The 20,921-nt window shown below is 31.6% G+C and overlaps 1 protein-coding gene across 1 annotated transcript in view; it reads left to right on the top strand.

The window, feature by feature from the left end:
• Window positions 1-20,921, top strand: part of LOC118190687 (protein FAM135A) — a 167,400-nt gene that overhangs the window by 129,086 nt on the left and 17,393 nt on the right. The window contains exons 14-17 of the mRNA XM_085809140.1: window positions 7,767-9,492; window positions 14,124-14,183; window positions 16,092-16,201; window positions 16,557-16,648. Coding sequence (XP_085665266.1) covers window positions 7,767-9,492; window positions 14,124-14,183; window positions 16,092-16,201; window positions 16,557-16,648 — 1,988 coding nt within the window. The remainder of the gene's footprint in view (window positions 1-7,766; window positions 9,493-14,123; window positions 14,184-16,091; window positions 16,202-16,556; window positions 16,649-20,921) is intronic.

Below are 20,921 nucleotides of genomic sequence, written 5' to 3' on the forward strand. Positions count from 1 at the left end.
CTACCATTTCAGATTACCAGCTGTTTCATCAGGCCTTCCCCTTCCTCTTCTCTAGCTCCACTTCCCTTCCCTTCCCTTCGTCAGACCACGTCCTGGATTGCAACTTCTTTGTGCCGGGATGCTGATTGGTCCATAGTAAAACTCTAAGAAATATTAGAGGAATTGCCAAGACTTTCACCATAGCACGTGGTCCCATATTTTTAGTTTATGTTTAGAAATACTAAGGAATTAATGGGTGAATCTTTTGCAAATTTTGTCATGGATAGCATCCCACCTTCCTGCGTTTAGAATCTTGGATCTTTCACACAGATCTTGTAACTGTATTTTATAAGAGCTCTGATTTCTGAAGCCGGTGAAATCTTTTAAATTTTATATTAGTCTATTAACCCAAACTACCATAAAAGTCTGACTGGTACCTCAAACCTGACATAAATGTAGTCTTGAAATATACCTGTATCAGCTTGATCTGCATTTATTAAGCTTAGAAATGTCGAAATATTACTTTTACCTATACCTATTCCATTCTATATATCACTATACCTATTCTTGAAATGCATAAATGATGTTAGTTCTCATACATTGTTATAACACTAGCCACAAAGTTAGCAATAGTTACTACTGTTTTACTGTGTGAAATGAGAAAGCACTTGTTAAGTTGTAAATTAATTATTCATGATTTATTCTTTAAATTCTTTGTGTTCAAGTGACAGTTTTTGAAGTTCATTTTCTAAAGAGTTAGAAAGTGATACTTCTCCGTGCTTTGAGATTTACCACACGCAGTCTTCATTTTAAATTTTGTTACTTCTTACTGTAAATAGTCTTTAATGTGTTGTTTTATTAATTTTAGCTTTATTGATGGATTTTTATGAAATAAAACTTTGGAATAATTTGAAAAGCGCTTCCAAAAATTATTTTACAAGATAAGCAATTCTTTAAGTATATTTTCATGCAAAATAAAGAAAAAAAAGGTTAAGTGCTAATTTTAACATATATAAGAGCTCAAGTAATAATCTAAAATGATACCAAAAATTACAATGCTAGAAGTGAAACTTTTTTCCCTGACTTTTTTTATAAAATTAGGCTTAGCAATGCAAAACCTTCATCCTGTACGGTGATGCCTTCGATTCCCTTCTGTCCCGCATGAGCGTCGTTAAACACCGTCGCAAAAGGTATACACGTCGCAAAAGTGCACCATCGCAAAAGGTATAAACTTCTTGCAACAGTATGTTATCATGCTTAGAATTATATTTTCAACATTTTTATTGAGAAGGGCAAATTTTTGTTCTGCAGTTCCTTTCGATACAAAGAATGCACCAATTAGAATCTTTTAAACTCTTCCTATGGCATAACACGTTTTTCTGAAATATGACCTTGGGTTTCACAAATAAGCAAAAAAAAAAAGTGAAGCAATTGTAATTTTGTTTACATTAATGGAATTTTTGGCACTGATAATCATACTGGAGTTGAGAGAATTATGAGTGTGGAAATTATTTCATTTCCATTGGGGAAATAAATACTCCTCGGAAAAATTTGCATAACTCTTAGAGGGAGATAAATTTTCCGAAGTTAAATTGTGGCTATCGATTCCCCGTGTTAGAAATTTCATGAGGTCTTTGACATTACAGTTTTCATCATTAGCTTTCTGACACTTCAAGTGCTGTATCCCTAGGAATACATTTGAGTATCAAAGGATAAAGTAACTTTCATATGTTTCAGTTTAATGAATTTAATGATCTAATTTGTATGTTACAGGCATGGAGGTAAAAAAGGAAGGAGGGGCCAATCGACACTAGAAGTGAAGCACTGCTTTGAAGCTTGGGTCACCAGATGGGGTGTTCTTTGTTTACATTCAGAAGCTCGCTTGACAGGATTCTGATAGTATTTCGACACACGACAGTTCCATACAAATCGAAAAAGGGACACTTTCGCATGAAAGAAACATGCATAGTGTGATGGATAATAGCAATTTGTATAGTTTAGTGACATTTACGCAAAAGTCACATCTTGGTTATTTTTCGATAACTAACAACACCGATTTTGATTATGAATTTGTTTTATAAAATTCTAAGCTGTTGAACTACAAAAATATAGATTTTAAGAAAAATGTTATGCTTAAAGAATGAAAAATACCTTACGGTACATTTAAAATTGTATACGTCTTTCGATACCCTTGATAGAGTATTCGCTACTTTTATTTTATTTTCCAAACGCCAAAATGTTTTAAATAAAACAAATTTTTTTCACATCCATATATCATTGTTGCATATTATTGCAAAAACCATGTATCTGCCTTTGACAAAATACATAAATATTCATTAAATTATTTATAAATGTATCTGAAATGAAGAATTTATTCACTTGTAAACAACTGTGAAAGTACTGTGAAGAAATCTAATTATTAAATGTATCTAATTTATAATAATTATAAATGTTATCTAAATATATAATAACCTTAATATTGAATTGTAACCATAAATTGAAATCCTGTTGACAAATACGTTATAAAACGATTTAAGCAAGAATTGTTCATATTGGAAAGCAATCTGTTAAAAGGTATTGTAAAGCAAATGGTATGAGATGCGCACTTAAGAACGTAATAAAGAGTTTTGGATTATGTATTGTTGAAATGAAGGGTAAAAAAAAATCTGATAAGTATAATTAAAAGAATTATTCCCCTTACATTTTATAATAACTCAGTTACAAGTTTTAAATAATACTTCAAAAAAAAACTTATTTTATTCCCTTTCAGATTTAAAGTATTTCGCTAATTCCTAATAATTCTCTAATTTAAAATGAACCGAATAGAGCATTAATTATAAATTGACTTACATTTTTCGATTTAAAAGATGCCTCAGAAGCCAAAAAATCATGTCATATTTAAGAAAGTATTTTAGGAAGAAGCTCTATAAATAGAAAGAAATAATGCATAATTTTAGTATTAATAATACAATAAACTTTGATCTTAATTTTTGTACCTTAACCGAATAAAATCGAATTACCATATTTTTTTTTTTTTTTCTAAAACTTGTGAAAATATCTCATTCAAATTAAACCATTCTGAGAAAACTGTCCTGTGAAATGTATAGCATTTAATTCTGTTCAGAATGAATTGTTGTTTAAAAATATGTTGTTTTCACATACTTAAGACTCTGAAGTGTTGTAGGAAAAGAAAATATATACATTTATATGTATATTTCCGACGTAATTACAAAATATTTACATCCGAAGCGTCAAATCCCATTGAACTCAATGGTAAATTACCCAATGTTTTGGTCACCACGTAGGGATCGCCGGTGCTTCAGAGCAGGGTACGGGAGAAACTTGTTTAGGGCGACTCCATCTTACTTCCTACCTCCATGCTTACACGTGTCATGTAATTCTCTCAAACCATTCATATCATTTGAACCTCATACAGGTTGTAATTTTAACAATATATTCATGTACAAATTAACAAGGTCTTACCGACCAAATCTTTCCTTAAGAATTTTATGTGCTTCATAATTCTCTGAGGATAATAAAAATCCTTTGACAGGTTTTGAATCTGTACCACCTAATAAACTAAGCAAATAATTGATCTTATCAAAATTAAGTTAATTTTCATTTTGATTTATTGCCGTATCAAAAGTATTATAAAGTGTTTAACACATCTCAGCATTTCCAAAACAATTATAAATCATAATTTTGAGCATTTTAACACTGTAATCAGAACTCCAAATAATAACACCAGCCTTTAGAAACTAGTGAATTGTTTGCATTTCCCACTTTTTTTAATAATTTCATGCCTCCAAAATTCCATTTTATAATCTTTTCTTCATATTCCGGGGTGCTTTTGACTTCAGTTTCAATTCCTTTTCCATCAGTTAAATCTCTAATTTTTCATCCAACACTTTCATAAGCACAGCTTTTAATTTTAAAATATCTAATTGTTCTTCTGTATCTTCAATATTATAAAAAAAATTAAGGCTTCAATAGAACCTGTTACTTTAATTACGGCTGAATGGATACTTTCCATTCTTTCTTGAGTTTTACAAGTTCTGCTTCAACCATTTCTCTTATAATTAAACTTCAGTTTCCGATAGAATAATTTGAACATGCATAATCTGTTATAAATATGCCACATCTTGTCGCCAATATGAGACTTTCATCGGGAGGTGGAACATATTAATATGTACATGATGTGGGAAATTTCATAATTCATACATAGTACAGTACAACACTTTATTTATAACACAAACAAATAAACAGATACACAGTCAAAAGTCTTTAATCCAGACTCGTCGGGACTTTGGTGATTCCGGATTATTGGTTTTTCTGGATTATAGATCATCAGTTTAAATCTGGTAAGATGGCATGCAGAAATTATAAAATTAAAAATATGAAATCATAATTTATGAAATAAAGAGCAATTATAATCTAAAGGGTATCAAAATTTACAAAAAAAGCTTAATATTTATTTGTTTACTTTATTAAACATTTCTTTCAATGAGCGCAGTGCATAAAGCATACATTAATTAGAACATTAATTAGTAATTAATAATACATTATTTAGAAATTAATTAATAATACATTAATTAGGCGAAATTAGAAAATTGCAACCAGAAAACTATTTGATGTGTATTCGTGATATTTATAATGATGAGGAATTTGATTTAAATCATATCAAAGACGGAGTAAAACGAGATGAAATACTACATTTAGTAAGGAATTATAACGCGAATAAAATAAAAACATCTGCCCTGAAGATACGGATAGTGCTGACAGATCAACTTCCAGTTCATTGCGCGCCGCGACATTTCCCCCCTTCCCCCGGCAGAGCAGCGTGAAATTGATAAACGGATTTCGGAATGGTTAGAGAAACAAAAGATATGCCTTTATCCATCTTTTGTAGCAATTTAACTTTTTGTCTGATGGACATCGAAACATGCTTTCGCTTTGTAGATCCTTTGGCAGCTCCAGAATCGGAAATTCTTTTTGACATAATCAAAAGTTCAAGTTTACTTTTATAAAATTGCTCTAACAATCTGCAAAAAATAATAAGCCTGATCCAATTAGAAGATTAAGGAACAACACAATCTGCAACATTAACTGAAATAGATAATTAGATATAACTTATACCGTCCATTATACATTAAACGCGGATGTGTAAACATATTATGCGAATGGGTAAAGGTATTATGCGCATGCGCAAACGCATTATACGTTTATGCATGCGCAGAAAGTTTGTAGCTTTGAGGTTCGGATTATAGATCATTCCGGATTATGAACATCCAGATTAAAGACATTTGACTGTATATCATTCACATAAAACTAACAGTATAATGTTAATTCAGAAGTAAAACAAGAAAAATCAGAATTATATTTTCAAATTTTCGTGGGACTAGTTTCGATGGTTTTACTGAACCATTTACATGCATTATTACGAATCAAAATTATTTGAAACTTTAAATTTCCCAGTATGGGTCCACTACGTAGACAATACTTTTACCCTGTTTGAAGGTAATAAAGATGATTTAAATTAAGTTCTTTCAACAATGAATTCCATTGATCCTGCTATTCAGTTCACTTTTGAACTTGAGACATGTAATTCTCTTCCGTTCCTCAACATTCTGGTCATATGTAACACATCCAATTTTAGTACTATGGTTTACTGCAAACCAATAAAGGTCTGCCACACTTAAAATCATGTCATCCGACTAAACAAAAGTTAGCTTCATTTTATTCCTATGTTTTCTATGCATTTCAAGTTGGCTCCTCCAAACTGTTTCTTGATGAAGAACTAAGTTATTTTAAAGCATTTGCTATTGACAGGGACTTTTCACCCAAAATTATTAATCAAGCAGTTAAAAAATTCTCATCTCAACACTCCAAAAGGCACACTCTTGTTTTAGATTATAAGAATTCTGCTGTCATTCCTTTTTTTCCCATCAATTAGCTATAAAATTGTGCTTATTTTACAGAAATTTAACTTTTGGGTTGTTTATTCTCTCATCAATAAAATTCGGAGTTCCATACCCAAGGACTCCGTTCTGGATATGAATTCCTGGGGTATTTACAGGATTCCTTGCCAGTGTGGTTTAATTTACATTGGTCAAACTAGGAGAGCCTTAAAATTTTGTGTTAAGGAACATGAGGCATATTTTAGAAAAAAGGAAACACAGAAGTTTTTTCTTTACACAGAAGGTCTGAAAACCACACTTTCAATTTTTCTGCAGCCAAAATTATTCAAAAAAATCTTTCATTGGTGAATTGAAATTTCTAGAGGCATTTCACATTCAAAAACATCTTTCTTTCTAGTTAATGACCCTAATTCCAATCAATCTTTGCCTTCAGCTTCTGTGGAAGTTATGTTTTACTCGTTTCATCAACAGATGGCGCCAGTAGCTTAACTCTTGTCCAGTCTTTCTTATCTTATCGTATCTAATCACTGTGTCCTATCTCGTTCATTTGTGTTTTTGCAGGTGAGGATGATGGTTCAGTAAAAACATCAAAACCAGTCCGGCGAAAATTTGAAAATATAGCGCTGATTTCTGTTGTTTGACTTCTGAATTAATGCTTGTTCAGCATGTCATTGTATCTTAACATAATGTTTCTTCTGGTTTGCAGCATAACATACACAATCATCCTTTATAGCATCCCCTTTTGATAATTTTATAGTGCTGATTTTTGTTGTTTGACTTCTGAATTAATGCTTGTTCAGCATGTCATTGTATCTTAACATAATGTTTCTTCTGGTTTGCAGCATAACATACACAATCATCCTTTATGGCATCCCCTTCTGATAATTTTATAATGTGTCTGTTCTGCCTCAGTAATGCAAATTTGCATGGCTGCCATTTATGATATCATGACAGTATGCATCTCCCTAAATGACAGTTTTGTATTTCTCTCATCTGAAATCTGTGATATATGTGCATTGAGGTATTCTGTATGCTCTGTCCTAGGTGCTTGAAAAAGTTCACCTTGCATTTGTTAGCATTTTTTCTAACATGTATATAACACAAAATCAGGTGTTTTTCTGGAATGATAACTCTGATTTTTTTTTATATATTATTTTTAATTACACATCTAAAATTATGCAAATGATAAAGTTCTATAAAAACTGTTCTGCATCGATTATTTCCTTAAAAGTGGGGTTCAAAATTTTAGCTCCATATTATTAATTGAATTTAGCAATGTCAGCTTTCTAATTGCATTTTCTTGCTTTGTTGTCTGCATAGGCTATAATTCCAACTTAATCCACACAAAGCTTAGGTATTTTACTCGCTTTGTTTTAAAAAAATTAATACTTTTTTATAAATTTGTTTGTTTCAAATTGCAAAAATGATTAGATTTTTTAGTCATGAGACAGAAAGTAACTGTGCTCTCAACAATTTTAAAGCAGTATTGAAAACTTTTATGAATGTCATTAAAGGAATAATAATAATTGATAACATTAGACGGAAAAGTTTGTTTACATCGTGTAACATATTATCTACATCTTCAGATGCTTTTGAATATTTCCTGTTAAAGTAAGCTAATTTTTTATTTTGGCCTGTTTGTAGAGTAGTGAATTTTGATTTTATATAGTTGAAGGTTGAAGTTATACTTTAACATGTTTGTTTTATTTTTTGTGTCTGTTATTTTTTTACTGACCCCCCCCCACACACACACACACATTTGTGTTATTTTTCTATCTACATTTCTCTTTGCATAAAATATTTCCTATTTGAACCATTTCCTTTTTATGTTCAAGGAATTTACATTATTTTCAAATGTATTTTCAACAGAATCTGAATCAGCGGTCAGTTTAACAGATGTCAATTTCCTTGTGGAAGAAAATATAGAGGAAGGTACTGAAGCAGTTAGAAGAAATTCTCAGGGATCTCTAGGCCAAAAATATAGATCTCCTGATATATCTGCTACTCCAACAAGCCCATCTGCTTATTCTTGGTGTCCAGAATCGATGGTTTCATCATCCACATCTGCAAAATCAAACTGTATTCCATCAAAGAAACTATCATTGAAAGAAAAAATTATGAACAATTTTAAAGCTGAATTTGATAGTGATTATGACGAAAATGTGCTTCCTGCTAGTTCATTGTCACGAGCAAGTCATAAAATAAATGTGAGATCAAAAATTAATTTAAGATCAAGAACAGTGAATTTTTTACGCCAATTAAAGAAACCACAGTTCAATCATAATCCTACAGTTGTATTACTGGGTGTTAAAAAATTAGATTCTTACTGTAGTGTAGCTAGTGGGAGTAATAAATCATCAAGAATGCCGTTTGCATTAGACAGTGGCATACGCCATTCTCAAAGTACGCTTTCTGTTATGAGTACTTTGTATGCAGAGGGCAATGTGTCAATTCCTAATAGTGAATCAATGCCTGATTTGACATCTGGTTTTGTACCTCCTCCACCACCACCTCCAACACAAAAACCACGATTGAAAAATACTGACTCAGAGAAGGCATCTGAATCTTCGTTACAAAATCAAGGTACTTTGCCATGCAGCTTATGTTCTGCAAAAAATGACATCGAAGATAAAATTAAATGCTCTCATATTCATTCCATGTCTGCAATGCACACTGAACCGGAAAAACATAAAAGAAATGATGATTCTGTGTTTGAGAATCTTAATGATGCTCATTCTGACTTTACACCCAGTGACCCATTTAAAGATACTTGTGGAGTGCCTAGTATATCTTCCGTTAAAGAACAAATGAATAAGCAATCTGAATATATTGTATCCAGCCAGCCATTAAAATCTGGAGGTGAAACAATATTTAACCGTGTAGTAAAAGAAAAGTCTCATAAATCTAATTCTCTTGTACCATTGTCAATAGCTTCAGAAGAATCTAACACTTCAACAGGTGAAGTAGTTTTTAATTCCAATATTTGTGATATATGCCCTCCATCACCTCCAGTGCAATTTAAAGATCCTCCAGATATGGGTGCTGAGAAAATATCTTCAACGAAAAATGAAAAATCATCAAAAGTGGTGAAAAAAGTATCTCCTGTTGACGTATATGCAAAATCAAATTTTCCATGGCCTAATGATAATTGTTTGACTAGTATTATTTGCCAGGGGACATTGTTTTTTCCTAAACCGCCAGCTCAGTTTGGTGATGAGACAGTTAAAACAAACAAAACTAAAGAGGATAATAGTGAAAATTCTTCAAGTGAGACTATTTCTTCTGCTGAGGAGCCAAGCTCTTCATGCAAAGAAATAGAATATTCTCCCAAGAATGCAGGTGATGTTGAAATAAATTCATCAAAATTCTTTGAGTTTATTGATACAAAATGTACCATTATGGAAATGCTAAGTGATTTATCTGAGTCTGATAATTCATATTTGCCTGCTGATAGTGATGAGGGTATAGCTGAAGTTTCTTTAAATTCAAGTACAGAAAGACAAAGAAGTTGCAGTTTATTTAATACAAACGTGTCATCTGGAGAAGATACACCTAGTATCCGTAGAGCATCAGTTATTGGAACAGAAATGATAAGGTGAGCATTTGACAGAAATTTTTTTGTGTAATGTGTTGATGTTATTTTATACTGTTGCTAAACATTGCATAAATATTTTTCTGATATTATTTGAATATCCTGATGGAAGTTGTTACACAGCTATTCCCATAATATTAATAAAAAATGAATTTTTTGAATTAAATATTAGTAAAAATATTGTATAAAATTAGAGAATTTAAAGAACTGTCTGCTGCCATCACTCATTCTTTTAAACATGAGAATAAATAATAAGAAGGAAAAGCATTTAACTAAGATATTAAAGTATGTATAGCAAAAGATATATCTTTCTAAGTATATTAGATATCAGCTTTTTACTGTCATCTATTTTCATCCACACACAGTAATTTTATTTTTCTGTGTATATTTCTGCTTTTAGTTACCAAAATTGGAACCATTCTGATTTTGTATTATAAAATATATTTATTGGTTAGATAGTTCTTTTATGTCTACCTGTTTTTGATTTAAATACAAATAATTTTTTACTTTTCTTGTCACAAATTTAGCAATGATTACTTAAAAATGGCAAAGAGGAATTCGAGGCTGCATTAGGAGCATCAGTAAATAAAAGACAATTATGAAAGTTATTAATATATATGTTTGGTTTTGATAAATGGCCCATTGCTCAAGTTTATGTTATATTTTGCAAATACAATTCTGGTTAGTAAATTTAATTTTCAGTGAAGGCATGAAAATACTGACATTATTTAGTTATCTATTGTGTTTTGTGCAAGAATTCATTTGAATGAAAAATCGAGACTCTCTCACAGCAATTTATGTCAGCTTGTGATAATAGCATGCATCACTGTCACTGCCTAGAATTTCTCCATCCATTTTGTTTGAGACCATAATTCAACTCAGCCTTGAATATTTTATGTTTTATACAAAAACAAAAGTCCCAATGAAATTTTGTAGTGATTCCTGGATTGCAACACTCTGTACATATCCCCCCCATCTCTTTGTAGAACTTTAATATTTTGATATTTCTCAGTTTATAGCATATTATTTAGGAAAGAATAAAAATAGGTGATGATGCTTTAAATGTTAATATTTTAGCAGTGTTTCAATATTTTCCTTCACTGAAGATTATTTTTGTGTTGACAACAGTAAATATTTTGTATTTATAAAGAGCTGTGAAACACTTATATGATTTCTTTTAAAAGAAATTTTAATTGTAAACTTTTCCTTTCTTAAACAGTAATCTATGTTTTTTAAAGGTTTTTAAAATACAGTACAAATATACAATACAGTACAAAGTCCGTAATCCGGACGTCCATTATCCGAAATGATCTATAATCCGGACGTCAAAGCCACAAACTTACGCATGCGCATACTGCGTTTACATATGTGCGAAAAGCCAGTAAAGCATTTACACATGCGTGCTTCCGATAGTGAAGAAAGTGACAGAGAGGTTATTGAAAGCAAAAAAATTTCGATTGACAAGTTAGTCGGTATTCTCGACACAGCAATTACAGGATTTGAACAGTGGAACTTTCTAACTGAACAAGAAATTATGTCTGTTTATACAAAAGAGAATTAAAGAGAAAGTATTAGCACAAAAAAAAAAAAAAAAGCAACTTAAACAACTTACATTGAAAGAAATGTTTAATAAAGTAAACAAATAAATATTAAGCTTTTTTTTTTTTTTTTTTTTTTTTGGTAAATTTTGATACCCTTTAGATCATAATTGCTCTTTATTTCATAAATTACGGTTTCATATTTTTAATTGTATAATTTCTGCATGCCATCTTCCCAGATTTAAATTGGTGACCTATAATCTGGAATCGCCGAAGTCCCGACGAGTCCGGATTACTGACTTTGTACTGTATCAGTTTATAGAAAGGGAAGCAGCATTTGCTAGCTTGTGAAGTCTCTTATTTATTCTTGGTTCATTTTCTCCTCTTTCATTGTATATGTTAACTTAAAAATGGTCAAAGACATAAAATTACCGTATTTGACGGCATATAAGACTCACTTTTTTTCCTAATTTTGGTCTCAAAAAAGTTACCTGCATCTTATACGTGAAGGACATAGGTTAACTTTCAATACTGAATGCTATTTTTAGCCCGGATAAAGGTCTAGAGAGACATAACTTTTTCTACATCTGCCATAATTATTTTAAGCATGCGTGAAATATCTGTCACCAAAAAGCACCAAAACTCGAAAGCTGATGTCGAAGTTCGAACAGGTTCGACGGTCACATTACGTCTATTCAGCCTTTCCTTCTTTACATAGACTTTCTTCGACTCAGCCGACACACGTGTCGGTATCGGTGTTACTATGTATAAACGTTTCGGTATCGGTGCTTTAAACGATTTGTTTAAAAAAAATACCCTGGAAAATATGACTACAGGAAACAAGAGATTATGCTATACAATTCAGTATAAACTAGGAGTGTTAAACTATGCCAAAATGCATGGAAACAGAGCAGCAGCAAGGCATTTCGGTCCACCACCTACCGAAAAAATGATACGTACTTAGCGACTGCAGGAAGATCAACTGAAGACTGCTAAAAAACAAAAACCTAACCTTCGATGGCCAGGTCCATCTTGGCCTGAACTTGAAAATGCCGTAAAAATGTGGGTGATAGATAAGAAGAAATCTGGGATAAGTGTTTCAATTAAAATGGTAATCAATGAAGCCAAAGGTTTTGAAGAGAAACATGGGAATCAGAACTTTTCAGGGTCTGAGGGCTGGTGCTACAGGTTCATGAAAAGGCACGGCTTATCAATGCGCACAAAAACAACTGTTGCACAGAAAATGGCAGCAGATTATGAAGAAAAAATACTAGCATTTCATAGGTTTGTTATAAATGCACGCAAAAAAACTTCTTTTGAGCTCAGTCAAATAGGAAATATGGATGAAATTCCACTCACATTTGATGTACCATCCAACAAGACTGTGAATATTAAAGGTCTAAATCAATAACCATAAAAACCACAGGTCATGAAAAAAACCCGATATACAGTAGTTCCAACATGTTGTGCTGATGGCACAAAACTACCGCCGTTTTTCATATTCAAAAGAAAAACTTCCAACGGGTGTAATTGTTCATGTTCATCCGAAAGGTTGGATGGACAAAGCTGGGATGAAACTGTGGTTACAGAATATGTGAGGCGAGGTGACCTGGTGGACTGTTAAGAAAACCCTCTCTTTTGGTTTTGGATGAGTTTAGTGCCCATAGAAGCAAAACCATAAAGAATAAATCAAGAGAATTAAACACCCAGATAGCTGTCATTCCTGGTGGACTGACTAGCCAATTGCAGGCTTTAGATGTATCGGTGAATAAGCCATTTAAGAAAAAAGTATGAGAACAATGGAACAAGTGGATAGGAGAGCCACATCACGCCCTCACACCCTCATGAAGTGGCCCTCTATTTCACAAGTGTGCGAGTGTGTAAAAAGATCCTGGGAGGACGTAAAGGCTGAAGTAATTCTTAAGTCCTTTAAGAAGTGCGGAATCAGTAATACTCTTGACTGAACAGAAGACGACACATTATTCGAAGAAGGTGATACTAGCGATGACGGAAACAGTAGTGATGATGATAGTGAAAAGGATTTTTATGGTTTTGAAAGTGATTAAAGTCTAATTTCATGATAGACAACGTTTTCCTTGAATCTGTGTTTTTTGTGGTTTCTTCTTTATTTTGTGTTATGTTTGATTGCTTGCCGTTCATTCATTTATTCATTATTAAAATTTACATATCATGTTCAAAATAGCTTGCCGTTTGTTAATTTTCCTTAATAAAAATATGTTTGGTAATTGCGTTCAATGATTGTTTATTTGGCTTTTACGAAACGTGAGAATTAAAAGAAAACACATTTTAAGTTATCGTGGTACCGCACGAAACTTTTTTCCTTCTGTGTTGCCTTCTATAATGAGGGTGCATCTTTTATGCCAGTGCGTCTTATATGCGGTCAAATATGGTACTTAAAATTTTCGAAAATGAGTTGATGGTGATGTCATGAAATTATTTTCAATTCCTAGAATAATTCTGCATTCTACTACATGATTTTGATTTAATGCAAAATCAAAGCACACTAAACAGAATTAGTATTGGGGGATCAAGAAACTTAACCATTCTCTGCAGCAGACATTATCATGATTTTGAGGCAAGCCAGAAAGGAAAATAATTGACTTTCATTCATCTATTATGAAGCAGCTGACTGTGGTTCAAAAAGTCCTATTAGTAATATGTTCATGACCCATGTTGCATTTCTTTTAGTGCAAAATTTATGGAAATTTTAATAACTAATAATTTCATGAGGCCATATGCAAAGTTAGCACTGAGTGGTGTTTGATTAGTGTGATTTTGTAGTTTGTCCCTAAATCTGGCCAAAATCTATTAGTTATAGGCAGAAGGATGATCTAAGTAAATTTGTTCTCAGATATATCTGGAAGTTAAACTGATACCATTTATATTTGAATAGCATGTGTGTTTTTAAGGTATTAATTTTTCAAAAGAGAAATTTGAAGAGAAGTTCAAAGCTATTTATTTTTCTGTATTGAGTCTGGCCATAATGTATCTTCTCCATATTAAATTTGCTGGTTAATTGCAATGCCACTTATGTGAAGTATGTTATCACACATCTTAATTTTTCTCTCTGTTTAGTTTTGTAAAGGCAAAAGAAGAATTTCGTAAACAGTTACGATATTCATGGCTATGGTATAGGTAAGTTTTCTTTCTTCTTTTTCTTCTTTAGTGTTTTTTTACTCCAGCCAGTGTGCAATTGCCTTAAACCATGTTATATGGGTATTTCATCGCAAGTCCAGTTACTTATTAGTTCACTGAGATGAATGTATGGATTTTTTATGATTTTTCGCTAAGTGCATATAGATACAAATACCTCCACAAAATCATTTGTTCCCTTGAGCATATAACTGAGTGTCCTATTATAATTAATTAGTCTAATTAATAATTGTACTAATTAAGAAAATTAGCATTCTCAAAGTAACTACTTTTATTTTAACCTAATGTCTTGACCTATTCTCAGCTACTTATATTTTGACCTAATCTGTACTTTAACTTTCTGTATTGTTTTGAAAATTTTTAATGAGGGACTAATGTGAAAAATGTTGAAAATTAAAATCAGTTTTCAGTTCTCGAAAAGAAAAGCTAGGGTAAAGTAGCAAAAAAATAATAGGTTGTATTGAAACAGTTTTTGTGAATGAGCTTTCACACAAAGTGGAAACTTCCACTTCAAAAGTGTTTATTTTTGAAGAGGCCTTATCTTGATAGAAATTTTAAAAAAAAAAAAAAAAAAAAAACCTTTTTTTTGCTGTGATTTTACCCATAAAGTGTCCGTGTGTCAAATCATTGTCATTAAAAAAAGAAGTAAGTAGAGAAGCTGTCCAGAATGATGGAAATAGCTAAAAGTATGAAGAATTGTGTATTGAATATGATGCAAGTTCAACTTTTGCATCCAAAGCTGCTTAAATTCTTTTTGGAATAAAGGCATACAAGTTCTGAATGTTGGTAATAAGTATTTTATAATGTTCTTCAATCTAAAACTGTTTTAAATTTTTGAGAAATACTAGGAGAGAAGAACAGGATCTCACTTTTTTCCAATCACAAACCAGTAATATTTTATTTAAATCTGGTAGTTGTTTAGGCTAGAGCAGATGAGTAACTTCATGTTCTTCAACTTATGATTGAACAATCTGACTTCATTGAATGACAGCATAATCTTCTTGAAAAGTTGATGAAAAGTTAAACATAAGGAAGTATCAGTACTATTGAACATGGCTGCTTAAAATGGTTGTGTGGTCAATAATATTTATTGTTTTCTCATAAAGTGAGTTTTGGACCTGCTGTAAACCATGATACAAATCACTTATGCTGGCTTTTAAGCCAGCATGACTGAACCACTGCCATGCTTTTTTGTTGGAAGCAGATAGTCTGGATCACAATATTCTGCTGGTGTTCTGTGCACATAGCATGGTTCTCTGCATCCTGTCGTGGAAAATAATGTGAAGGATAACTCATTTGAAAACAGTATATGTTTTTGTTGATCAACATTTCATGTTTTATATTCCTAGTACCACTGTAGTCTTTGTTTTGCATTTTATCCCTGAAAAATGAGTTTTTGAGGTAGCATCTTATGCCTTAAATATTCTGCCTTTGTATTTCTTTTTGTACTGGATGTGCCATAAGTGGATTTTGTGGATGCATATTAAGCTTAGCAGTCACCCTTTTTTGAGGTAGTTTTTCTTTTTGACATAGCAGGCCAATTTAATGCCCTTCTGACTGTTTCAGTAAGTTTTGTTTTTCTTCGACAACTGTGTCTCACAGATGACATTTTATTGAGAATATTGTATCCCATTATGATTATAGACATAGTACCTGGGCTTACAGATGTACCAACAAGTCATACGCTGACAATCGGACCTCTTTGAAACTTGGTCAAGTCACACATTTTTTTTTTTTTTTAGTCTGAATTTTACAAGCCACAACTGAAATTTGCAATTTTACAAAGCCTAATATGTTTCTAATGTATGTGTAATACGTAAGACTATTTCACGTTGATGCTAAATGTCTGTATGTGACCTTTATTTACTTTAGTTTTCCTCTCCTCTTTAGTGATTTCCCAAATCTTGCTTCTGGTGTTCCATACTTTCAGTGTGATAGTGATCTTCGAGCTTTTAGCCCTGAAGGAATGCATCTAGTAGTCTGTGTTCATGGATTGGATGGTAAGTTAGCAGCAGCATCTAAAAATCATTCTTGTGTGATTTTAACCACTGAAGTCTGTTTAATTTTATTTCTCATAAGTAATACACATTAGTTCGGGATAGATGGAATTCTTTATATGTATAACTATTAGGGTTTTTTTTTTAAACCTAAGGGCTCAATTAGAATCTGTGTATTTATTCAACCCTTCCTGAAAAGTCTGAATTATTTAATGTAAAAGTAACTGGAAAATAAATTTTTATTTACTGTTCATTGAATAAAATAACCCTTCCTTAAAAAAAATATTTTATAAAATATAAGTTCATATTTGTGTGAGTACCGTACCTATTAATGCTTTTTTACATAAAATTTTTTCAGGAAATAGTGCTGATTTAAGATTGGTGAAAACTTATCTGGAGCTTGGATTGCCAACTGTTAATTTTGAGTTCCTGATGTCTGAACGAAATCAGGTAATAAACAGTATTTTAAATCACAGATACGGAGAAGTGGTACTAATTGCATATTTGGATAAAATTTCACAAGTTTCAGTTTTTTCATTCTGTTAGAAGTGTGTGTGGCTCAAATAGCTGAGCTTCTCCCTCCCACTAACTATTTAAGTGGTTAATGATTTTTTTATTTTAAAGTATTAAAACTCTCTGGGAAACCTATATCTTGGTAACTATATCAAGTTAGAATTTTTAGAATGTTAAATAACTTTGCAATTTGAGATTACATTAATTTTAGCATTCACTTTACTCAAGGTTTGAGAAGTTATACTTCCTTTTTATTCTGGTTCAATTAAAAACTGGATATTTTGCACATTGTGGTTTATCATTTTCGACATTTAATTCAGTCAAATAATTTAATTGCTTCATTATATATCTGTAAAGTCTTTTTGAATTTTAGTTTCTGATTAAAAAGAGGAATGCTAATTAATTTCTGAGGTAGTTGTAATAGCTTTGATTTTATATAGAAAGAACAATGCTTAAAATAAAACGAATCAATCAGGAGTTCTTGCCTCGGGAGGAATTTCATATTGTCGGGAGGAATGAGGTCTGCTTTTTATTTACCTGTTAAACCTTTGAAGCACCCCTTACATTTTTATATTTTTGTTGTTGAATAATCACCCTATAGATGAGTAGCATTTGGTTGAAAAACATTGTCCTGTGCCCTTCAGGAGGAGGCCTTTCTCACAATGCAAAGGGCATTCATATAGGACATTGGAGTTGTTAATGCAGGAAATAAACTGATCTGTCATTGTGCATTCATTTCATTCATTACTTTAAATTGTGTACAGTCTTGTATATCTTGTAAAAGAAACTCTACTAAAGATTTTCTTTCATAAAAAAGTATTGACTATTTCAAAAAAAAAATATTGTTTATAAACAATATTTTTTTTCCTCTGTTTCTATACATTATACAACCTTTAGATGTTTATTAATAAAATAATACAGTATATTATTAGTATACATAATGTTGAAAGTAATAAGCTGCATAATCAGTAGCAAAATTATATGAAAAAAGCCATGATAATAATGAAAATGAGTGTGTAATTAATAATTATATGTTAATAAAAAATAGTCACAAGATGAATTTCATTATTAAAAATCACTTAGAATGGAATTTTTCAAAACATGTACCATTTTTGATACATGCATTACCCAGCATTGCAAGTTTGACACATAAATCTAGTTTTATGTGGTTTTTCTATTGCACTACCAAATGGTGCATCTCCTTGCTTTGCATTGTATTGGCAAATGATTCACATTCTTTAAGCATTCATAAATTCATTACATCCTGTAGGTATCAAACCATGGATAATTTCCATCCTAAATGCTTTAATTTGTTTCAGATCTGTATTGCTCTTTGATAGCATACCATAAACTATAAAAAGCATTCACTACAGCTACCTCTAAAACTGTCCATTTTTTTGCTTTTTCTATTAATTTCATATAGATCAGGGGTTCTCAAACATGGGGAATTATGCAACTAAAATTAAATACTTTAGAGCTGAGGTTCTCAACCAGGGGGAATTCACCCCCTACGGGAGAATTTCATTGTTTCATGGGGGAAATGCAGTCAGCCTGTTGTTCTCAACATTCTTTGCTGCATGCACCCTTTCACCATTGTTAGATTCTTCTTCTTTTCTATTCCTAAACTCGAGAAATACATTCATATTTATTTAAATTTAGATTATTTAAAAATATAAGAAAAAGTATAGAAAATGTTGATAAATACCTAAACTTATAAGTAGTTTTTTGTATTTATAAACTAAAACTGAATTTTTAGCAGGGAAATAAAAGGCTGACTCTTTTCCCCTTTGAGACTATCCCGCCTAGCTGTGGACCTCTGCTCTAAAGTATTTGGTTTTAGTTTATTACTGTAAAAAACTACTTTTATTTAGGTCTTGGTATTTATTAGCATTTTCTGTACTTTTTCTTGTTTAATTTATAAAATAACCTAAGCTTAAATAAATGTGTGTCTACTTTTAAAATTTTAGAAAGGAGGGAGGAATGACTGTGTTGCACGAAGAAAGGGGTGCATGTCACTAAAATAGTTGTGAACCTCTGGTGTACACTTTCTTTCAATTTGGTCAAAGTAATCTACATAACCTGTTTGTTTGCTTTAATCTTTTGTACCTTTTGGACAAATGATTTCATTTTTTTATACTGGTTTTTCTTTCCTCTCTATGGTTGAGGAATATTTGCAGCCATTAATGCTAACTAACAAGGAGATGCACCTTTTATCTCTCCATTTCAAACACATTAATTCATTGTTGCTAACAGCCTAGTCAAAATCGCCTTATTTCAGTTTTTTATCCTCAGCAAGTCTTTGGCAAATTGTTCCTATTTAGATTAATTGTTCCAGAATGGAATACATTTTTAATGTTAAGAAATCAAAAGAGTTCATAAGTCGTGAAGTAGTTGTTCATATACACCCTATGATATTTCCCAAAATGACGCTTCAAAGATGCTTTTAGTTATTCATTATGCCAAGTTCCTTTTGATTTCTTGATCCTTTTTTTAATGTTTTTCAGATTATGAGGCATAACCACTGTCTTCGCAAAGCATTTACTTTTGATTTTGTTTTCGGCATATACTGTTTTAGTGAACTTGTTACTGTAAATCAGATCATTAATTTGTCTATAACAAAGTAAAAAATTCTTTAGACCAGTGACTTATTAGTGGATGCAATTGATACAAGTTATCAAAATTGTCATCCTTTTTGGCATATGAATGTTGTCATTCAGATGCAGATGTCCTAAAATCCACTGGAACTTTTGATACTTGTGGGTCATCCAGAATCTAAATGCTAGAGGAGAAACTGTAATTTGGCAGTTTTTTTTTATTCTCCTTAAAAGGTTCATTCCAAGAAAAGTGCATGCATAGTTATAGGAGAGATGTTTTCCTTTCTGTATTGCATATAAATTTATTTGAAAAGCAATTTTGTCAATAAATATCTCAATAAATATTGTGAGAAATATATTGATTGGTGAAGGATTTTCCATGTTAGTAATTTCCTCTGTTGGACCCTGCTGTTCGGAAAAGTCAGGAACAGACTTTTCATGATTGGCCTTTGCAGTCCATGTCATTTTCTTGACTCTTGAGAGACCTGGCAAATTCATTTCAACATCTTCATCACTTTCTTCCTGCTCCACTACAGTCTCAATAACCAAGTATTCTTCAGCAGCATGAGGAAAATGCTATCATGTTCATAACTTTTGCCTTCAATTATCATAGATTCTGAATAAGAGCGACTTTGTTCAAACAGAGACTGAGCCTCGGATGTATTAAGCCTTTGCATGGCATTTTCAAATTAAGCAAAAAGAAAAAAAAAAAGGGGGGGAAAGGGATCTATCTATATACATATAACTACAGCATATAATTACTTTAAAACTCTTAATTGTAATAAAATCTATATATTTACAATTTAATATCTAAATTATATATTTAGATTACAATATCTAAATATATTGTAATAAAATCTGACAAAACGTTTTTAAAAAACTACACAAATGGTGATCCAAATTAATTAAGTGCCTGCGACTGAACAGTCAGAAAATAAACATTTCTCACAAACAGATACAAAATTAAGCAAAGACCCACCCACATCCAGTGCTCGTGTTCGCAGTCAACAGCTGATACAAATATGTTATTTGCTTTCAGAGAGCTCAAATGAAACCACCTGCAACTAAATACAATCAGAAAATGATAAACTTTTCTCACGTACAGACACAAAGTTAGGCAAGGACGCTTTCACATCCAGTGCTCATGTTTGCAGCAAATTACCCAAATAAATGTTTTCAGCTTTTAGAGAGCTCAACTAAAAACAGTCCTACAGCTGGAGCAAGAATTATCTGTACCGTCATAATTCAAACGCAAGCTATGCTGAAGGTGAGCACCATTCATGACATGACAGTGCTATGATTTTACAACAAAAAATTAAACGTTTTTCTTAATTTTACTTTAAAATAAAGCTGTATTCGTATTATTTAGGATCTAAATAATGGATTTTGATGGCTTATTTTTCACACTGAATAATATTTTTATTTTTAAAATGCCATACTTTGAATCCTTTAAAAACATTTAACATTTAAATGTAATAAGACACATTACTTTAATTTCTAGGGTTCTGCATATGTATTAGATATTTAGAAGTGCAAAGATTTTTATTTTGAATATAAAATGCTTGTGGAAGAATAGATTTAAATTTAGAAAAATTGAAATTTTTGCATTCTTGCGG

Source organism: Stegodyphus dumicola, chromosome X2, assembly GCF_044657685.1.
Source record: "Stegodyphus dumicola isolate Sdum_Otavi_A_Nest chromosome X2, ASM4465768v1".
NCBI lineage: Eukaryota > Metazoa > Arthropoda > Arachnida > Araneae > Eresidae > Stegodyphus > Stegodyphus dumicola.